This window comes from Panicum virgatum, chromosome 6N, assembly GCF_016808335.1.
Source record: "Panicum virgatum strain AP13 chromosome 6N, P.virgatum_v5, whole genome shotgun sequence".
Taxonomy (NCBI): domain Eukaryota; kingdom Viridiplantae; phylum Streptophyta; class Magnoliopsida; order Poales; family Poaceae; genus Panicum; species Panicum virgatum.
In genome coordinates, this window is record NC_053150.1 from 9,133,452 (window position 1) to 9,140,652 (window position 7,201).

The 7,201-nt window shown below is 53.4% G+C and overlaps 1 protein-coding gene across 1 annotated transcript; it reads right to left on the reverse strand.

Annotated features, from left to right (window-relative positions):
- Nucleotides 1-4,622: 4,622 nt before the first annotated feature.
- On the reverse strand, nt 4,623-6,923 carry LOC120679911. Its single transcript, XM_039961568.1, has 3 exons — nt 6,202-6,923; nt 5,793-6,019; nt 4,623-5,009 (listed from the first exon to the last, which is right to left on the reverse strand). Exons 1-3 carry the CDS (start codon nt 6,733-6,735, stop codon nt 5,000-5,002), a joined length of 771 nt encoding a protein of 256 aa, XP_039817502.1. The 5' UTR covers nt 6,736-6,923; the 3' UTR covers nt 4,623-4,999.
- Nucleotides 6,924-7,201: the final 278 nt, after the last annotated feature.

Sequence of the window (7,201 nt, forward strand, 5' to 3'; positions counted from 1 at the left end):
TGTGTTTGTCCTTTGCATCTACGCCATCAGCAAAATGCATTCTGGAGGTCCATTAGAAGAACAATAGAGGTTTGCATTCTGGAGGTCCGCCGCAACTGACGCCGCTTTAAGGACCATTGCGAAGCCAGCCCTTCCACTCCTAGCATTACTCACCACAGATTTTACATCTTGGTCTTGGCACGAGGGTTATGATTGGTTCCCTTCCGAGCTCGGCCAAGTTCTTGAACGATGGTGTTTGGTTGCATGTCATCATTGAGTATTCAATTGTTTATAGGCAATGAGATGCATCTGGGCGCGCGTCGTCGGCTCCGAGGAAACGATGGTTTCAAGCGTATCTGGGCAGCCTGGCTCGGGGTGCCCTTTTGCATCCCGCGATGCAGGGCGGCTACCTAGACCAGGTAACCAATCACTGGGGCCTTGCACCCCAGGAGCCTGGTTAGCTCATATGCGGCCAACCAATCAATCAGACCTTATGTGTTATCTACCTTGTATTGTGCTGCTTGAAATAGTTTGCTCACCGTAGCAACACACGGGCATAGACTTAGTTTGAGTAAAAAATATTGATGACTTGGATATAGAGGAAGATATAGAGTATAAACAAGTGCAGGAGAAATGGAGATAGAGGAGAAAATCTCGATGACTAGGCAAGAATATTTTTTTTAGAGAAGAGAAATAGAGTAACACGACTGCGAACAGCCTAATATCACTTATGAGTGGGTGACGGTAAAACCCACATTGGGTCGGAGAAGGCCTCGCCGCCGCCTTGTCATCAGCCTTCCAACAAGCTGCTTCGGCAGTGGCGGAGGGAGGGCTCAGACTGCTCACACTGGGGAACTCTAAAGGTTCCTGGAGGACCGTTATAGCGGAAAATTATCTGCACCGCAGTCCGCTATGGGCTACGATATAGCAGCGGATCATCCCATCTATGCTAGATCGAGCGGGTTTCTGGGATCCCGCTAAACGCGGGCGTGGCGTGGAACCGCTCTGCTGTTGCCGCCCGGAGCGCCATCGCGGAGAGAAAGGAAGGGAGAGGCCAGCCGGGGATTGTCGGGGAGGGAGGCACTACCGCCGGAGAGCAAGTGGACGCCGCCGTGCTCCGCCTCCGCAGCCGCGCGGGCCTCCGCCTCGAGCCGGCCATGGACGTGGCGGTTCAAGCGAGGAGGGAGGGCGGTGTCGGCGGCGAGCTCGGCTGCCGCGCCACCGCCAACCGGGAGAGAGAAGGTTTGTGCGGGTCCCACTCGTCAGCCTCTGTAGAAGGAGTGGGTAGGGTGGATTTAAGTACAAAATGTTGATGACTGAGATATAGAGTTGGAGATATAAAGTATGATGAGCGCAGGAGAAATCGAGATAGAGGGAAAAATCTCGATGACCAAGCAAGAATATTTCTTATAGAGGATGATTTTAGAGTATGATGAGTGCTAATAGCCTCAATGCATGTGCGTGAGTTGCCTCACGGACAACGAGGGGAAAAAACAAGGGATTAGGTGGAGGGCAATGCGGTAGTCTTTTGACGTAGAGTGGCGCGGTCGAAGTGGTCTTTTTTTTGAAACAAAAGGTAGGAGCTCCGTCCCTCAATTAAGACGATAGAAAAGATATTTACAAGAAAGGTTAGCACAACAGGAAGCCAAAGAACTTCCGAAGGCTAACCAACCCATGCGAGGCGGTTGAGCACAAACACGACATGTTGCCATAGGTCATCGTTGCCGAGCATGGAAGCAAAGCCGCCAGCAGCTCCGACTTCCCGTGGCAGAACACCCACGAACCGCACACCGATGGATCCAAAGCAAGCGGCCACAACCGGTTATCGTTGCCAAGCTCAATTGTGAAGAGCAGCTCCGACTTCCGGTCATAACCCATGCCTCACCCGAGCGGATGAAGACCCCAGCAGAGACCTAGACTACGACGGAGGGGGGAGGTTGCCATGCGTCATCGTTGCCGAGCCGCGTCCCCTACGCAGCAGCTCTGACTTCACATTGCAAAACCCACCTCCACGCGTCGACCGGACGCCGAGAAACAAGCATCCACTCAGGAGAAGCCACGACCAAGTCCAAATACGACGCCTTCAACAAGGGAGCGACAACAACGCCGCCACCGTCGCACATCCACAATGGACCAGGTTTTCACCCATGGACGTCGACACTAGGGGGATACACGACGCCCCCAGTAGGGAAAGCGGCGCCCAATGGCGTCACCGTCACCAAATACTTTCGTCCAAGACCCCACTAGCACCAATGTCGGGCCAAGAAACCGGACCCCTTGCCGTCCAACACGTTCAAACGCTGCTGTCCCGCCGCCCCATGAAGGCCTCATTAGAGGGCAACGACGTGCCAGCTGCACGCGGCAACCGCACAGCTACGTCGACCGCCACCCCCTCCGACCAGGCCGCACATGGGGCCGGACCTGCCCCCACTGCTCGCGTGACACCTCCGCACGTCGAGGCCGACGCCGACCGCCGCCGGCAGCCCAAGCACCTGCAGCCATCGCCGCCGGTCCGGCCGCTAGGCCATGGGAGGTCAGATCCGGAGCTCCAGCGCCCCCAACGGACCCCGCACCCGGCCAGCCCTAGCGCTGGCCCCGGCGTAGGGCACCGCGCCTCCTCGCGCTCCTTCGCGGCCACCGGATCCGGCCTCGTCGGAGCCGCCAGCACCGCCCCCGCCCGTCCGGCGGCGAGCTCCCCCCACCTCTTGCGGCCGCGGCTGCCAGGGGAGGGGAGGAGAAGGGCTGCCCTGCCGCCGCCCTCCTCGCGGGCCGCGCGGGCTTCCGGCGGCCAGCTCCAGCGGCGGCGCAGCAAGGGGGAAGGGGAAGGGGCCTGCGGCGGCGGGTGGCTGGGGCGTCCGCCCGAGTCGCCCGACGCGGGGGCGTGCCGCACTTGTATTCCCCGTCGAAGTGGTCTCTACAATGGAATTCGTTTTTTTTTTGAGGGGGGGTTCTTTTTTCTAGGGGTACAACGGAAATCGATTTGGGCAGACTATCTCGACAGGCATCTGAGGGTTTTTTTAAGATTTACTTTTTTTAAGGTGACTTAGATCTTATATTTGCGTAAATCGTCATTTGAATCTTTAAAAAAAATGCGGATCGAAGTAGACCGAACCTGTCCCGACCAACTTGGAGGTAGGAGCGGAATGGACGCTGATGACTTGTGGAGTTGTGGTGCGGCCTCCTAGCTAGGTTGGGACTATTTGATGCTCTGCTGGCCCATTTTCAGAGGTACATGACCAGAGTACATAACTTGTGGCCTGGCTTTGCATGTTCTCTTGTGCAGAGATCTTTTCCGATCGCTTGGGTGACATGCATCTCTTTAGGATCACTTCCCAGGACTGAGCGCTTCCTAGTAAAGCCTAAAGGTGCTACAGCAATTATTCCCTCCCCTGCATTCCATGGCCATGCTCATCCTACCTTTCTTCTGTCCCCTTCAGCATTGCAAATGCTCGCTCCAGCGCGGCTGGCGGCTATGTGATCACAAGCTTCTGCAAATAAATTCTCCTAGAATAAAGAATCATAAAAGGAAGACGATATTTGCTCCTTTTGCGCAAGTGCCACGAGTAGGCGTTTTTGGAAGAATACTTCTGGGCGTGCCAATGCCATGTAGGGCCAGGCTAGCATTTTTTTTTTGGTAAAAGTAAAACGAACTCCGAGCATGCCAATGACATGTAGGAGCAGGCTAGCAGGGTTTTTTTTTGGATAAAAGTAAAACAACTCCGAGCGTGTCAATGACATGTAGGACCAAGGCTCCACTTCTTTTTTTGAAACAAAGAAAAAAAAGAAGTGGAGCCTTGGTCCTACATGTCATTGACATGTAGTTACTGGCAATTTTCCCAACGGGAGAATATATACCTCGGATCTAGTAGCCATAGCCCATGGGATGGAATAGCTTATTGTGTATCTTCTTGGCAAACTAAACTTAAGGGTCTTTTTAAAAAGATCCGGGTCAAGGAGGCTCCTTGATCCCTTCCCTGTGCATGTTCTTCAGCTCCTAATTACTACACTTGGCCACTAATCTATTGCCCAAGTGTTTCACCATCTCCAAGCAAGCTGCAGGCATGTGGCTTGCACGATGCTCCTAGCCATGCTAAACGCCAGCAGAATAGAATACAAACGCTTCAGTTCTCTGCAACTTTCTTTCACCCCACAAAGCAAAGCATGCGTACATCAATGGCGCGTCGCTCCTTTCATTTTCAGGCTTTTTTTTTTCGCGGCGACTGGTGAGTGATGACGATAACGACCCTGGGGATCAAAAGATCAGGACGCCTAAGCAGGCAGGAAGGCTTATGGCAGTATCAAAATCTGCAGGTTGCTGTCAGTGACCTGATGAGCTCAGATCAGATCAACCTCAACCTCTGCATGCTTTCAGATGGGGTTACTTCTCCGTTCCTCCTACCAGGCTGGATATTTTCCCATTTACGAACACTAATTTGACCAGATAGCTTTGCATCCGCAGAAGAATCATATCCTAATCCCATGTGAATGGGCTATTAAGAATTCAAGGCCACGGTGCCACTTGCCCAAATTGCACATTGCAAGGTGAGCAACAGTGCATCATGCGATTCTCTGCTGTCACTGCAGCCACAAGACCACAAGAGGTACCAATTTTGATCAAACATTGTGTATGAACCAGAAGCAGGTAGTTGGGCACAAAAGGAAGCATTCAGACTGTGGACCATCCAAGAATGTCACAGCAAATGCGAGCCTATATCATTTTCCTTAGGTTAGCGAACACACATCATCTACGAACAGAAATGGAGGAAGGAATTAAACACATGAATACTGGGAACATATACAATCTCCAGCGAGCCGTCGCCATTTAGGGAATACTATCATGGTTCTGGGACGGCTGCCCTGACAACTCAAGTGTGCAAGTTGATGACCGAAAAAGATGTATGCCTCGGTGGAAGCTTGATCTCGTCGTGATCCAATCCTCACCAAATGCTTGGATACACCAAAAGTGGCATTCTAATGCAGTTAGCATCAACATCTACACCATCATCGCAAATTGCCCGCCTCAAGTAAATCTGCAATAACAAAACAGAAATCTATCATGAGCAACTTCGATTGTAATCACGAAACAGAACCCATATTGTGTCATCAAAGAAATTTTTTTCCAAAAGGTGACTCAATATTTACAAACTACCAATCATAGCATATGCCATCCTAGGAACAACAAAATATCATTCAAGTCTCAAATGCTAAAACACTAACACCTTAGCACTTGGAGTGTGATAAGTGACATAAATTGACACTTGGCACCTCACAAGCTCGCCTGCCATCTTCATGCCACTCACTCAAAATAGACCACAAAAAAGTGGAAATGTAATGCTTTATAATCTAAAAGCTAAGTTTGCTACCCATCAGCTAGAGCACTACTGGGATTGCAGATCACTCCAAGCATCATATGATGGCGCTCAACAAGACAAGCAAAGCTTTCTCATTATGATGTAGGCAACCCCTTTCGCCAGTAGAAACTTCATGACCGTAGAACCCATAGGTAGTTATCAACCTTTTGGTACAAACTTTGCATCAATTCGCTCACCTTACATTTCTTTTTATTCGTTCTTCCCTGGTCATGCTACTTACAAGTTATTTGAAAAAAAATAAAACATTGATCTGCCATTTTCTTTTCTTTTTTTAATGACGCTGTACTTCACATCATGCTTGTGAAGATGCATAATTGCATCCATGTTCGCAAGTCCAGACTTTTCCATTTTTGTAGTACAGTGAATGGTACTCGCAGTTCATAATAGTGTTCATTGAGCATATGCCATGGAACTTTCAGATCAAGAGGTTTGCAAACTCACCCATTTCGGCCAATGCCCGCGTTGGAGCAATTCCTGGTCGGCGTGCCACTCCCCGACTGCGCCGACCCTGAGCCGAGGAAATCAGAGGGTGATCTCTTCCTGTGCCGGGAGGCAAGGAACCGGCCGCCGTTCCGGGAGGAGGTGGCCTCGTCGCTCTGGCCGCCGTGGCGCGTTGGCGACGAGTAGTGGCACAAGCCTGGCTGCGACGTCGAGCACGGCACGTCCTCCTGGAAAAGACACGGCGACAATTGCATCAGAATGACTGGCCGTTTATGAATTGAAAGAAATGGCCGGTCTTTCCTACAGCAATTCGCGAGGAAACCGCACCCATCGCCGAAAAATCGCATCTTTGAGTCCGACCAAAATGGCGGAGCAGGGGAAGAGGGGGCAGAGGAGATAAAGGCGGCACCTTTGCGCACTCGGCAGCATTCGCGCCGTTGGTGGCGGCCTCCCGGCTGCTGCTGGACGTGGAGCTGGCGACGGGCGGCGGCGTGGCGTCGGCCTCCTCCGTCCACGGCACGACCTGGTTCTCCCCCTCCCCTTCCTCCTCCTCGTCCTCGTCGTCGTCGTCGTCCTCGACGACCACCTCGTCCTCGCCATCCTCCTCGTCCCCGCCCCCGCGGCCGCCGCCCATCTCCTCGTCGGCCCCAGCGCCGCCGGCGCCCGCGGCCCCCGGGCCGCGGCGGACGCACCGGTCGCAGAGGGAGGCCGTGGACCCCAGGCGCGGCCCCGCGGCGCGCCACGGCGTGGGGCGCGCGCAGCCCCGGCACAGGAGCGCGCGCGCGTGGCGCGCCACGAGGAAGTTGGCGCCGTGCACCTGCGCGTCGCAGCCCCAGCAGAGCGTGGCCTCGTCGGCGCCGCAGTACACCCGCGCCGCCGCGCCGCAGAGCTCGCACGCGCCCCCGGGGCCCTTCTCCTTGCCGCCTTCCCCGGCCGCCGCCATGATCCTCGCCCTTGGAGATCGCCTCGCCGTCAGAGGACTACCCTTCTTTCTTTCCCCCTCCGTTGTTTCCTCTTTCTCGGAGCGTAGAGAGAGAGGCTAGAGAGAGATTTCTGTGGTGTGTTGCTGTGAGGAGAGGAACGAGTAAACGGAAGGAGGGAGTAGAGGGTGTGATGTGAGGCTGGAGTTTGGTTGGGTGCGAGAGGTTTTGAGCCTCTAACCGAGGATCCTCTGCGGATGCGCTTCGCTCCCACTACTGGCCGCGGGAGCCTCCACCTGGACATTCCACGCCTTTTTTTTTTTGCTCCCTCACTCTCCGGGTTACAGCTCAGCAGCTATTGGCCATGGGTTATCTATCACCGGTGGTTTTGTAGTTTTAAATTTGGGAAAATTTTGAGGAGGTAACACGCAATATAATCGCATAGGTTATGAATGTCTTATCTCAAAATTTTTGAGTACAAGTAGGCTC

What these genes read in the sequence shown, in the direction of transcription:
- LOC120679911 (XM_039961568.1), bottom strand. Translation starts at nt 6,735, where the DNA reads ATGGCGGCGGCCGGGGAAGGCGGCAAGGAGAAGGGCCCCGGGGGCGCG. An exon ending in ATGCTGCCGAGTGCGCAAAG is followed by an intron (nt 6,020 to 6,201) that starts GTGCCGCCTTTA and finishes TGTCTTTTCCAG; the next exon opens with GAGGACGTGCCGTGCTCGAC.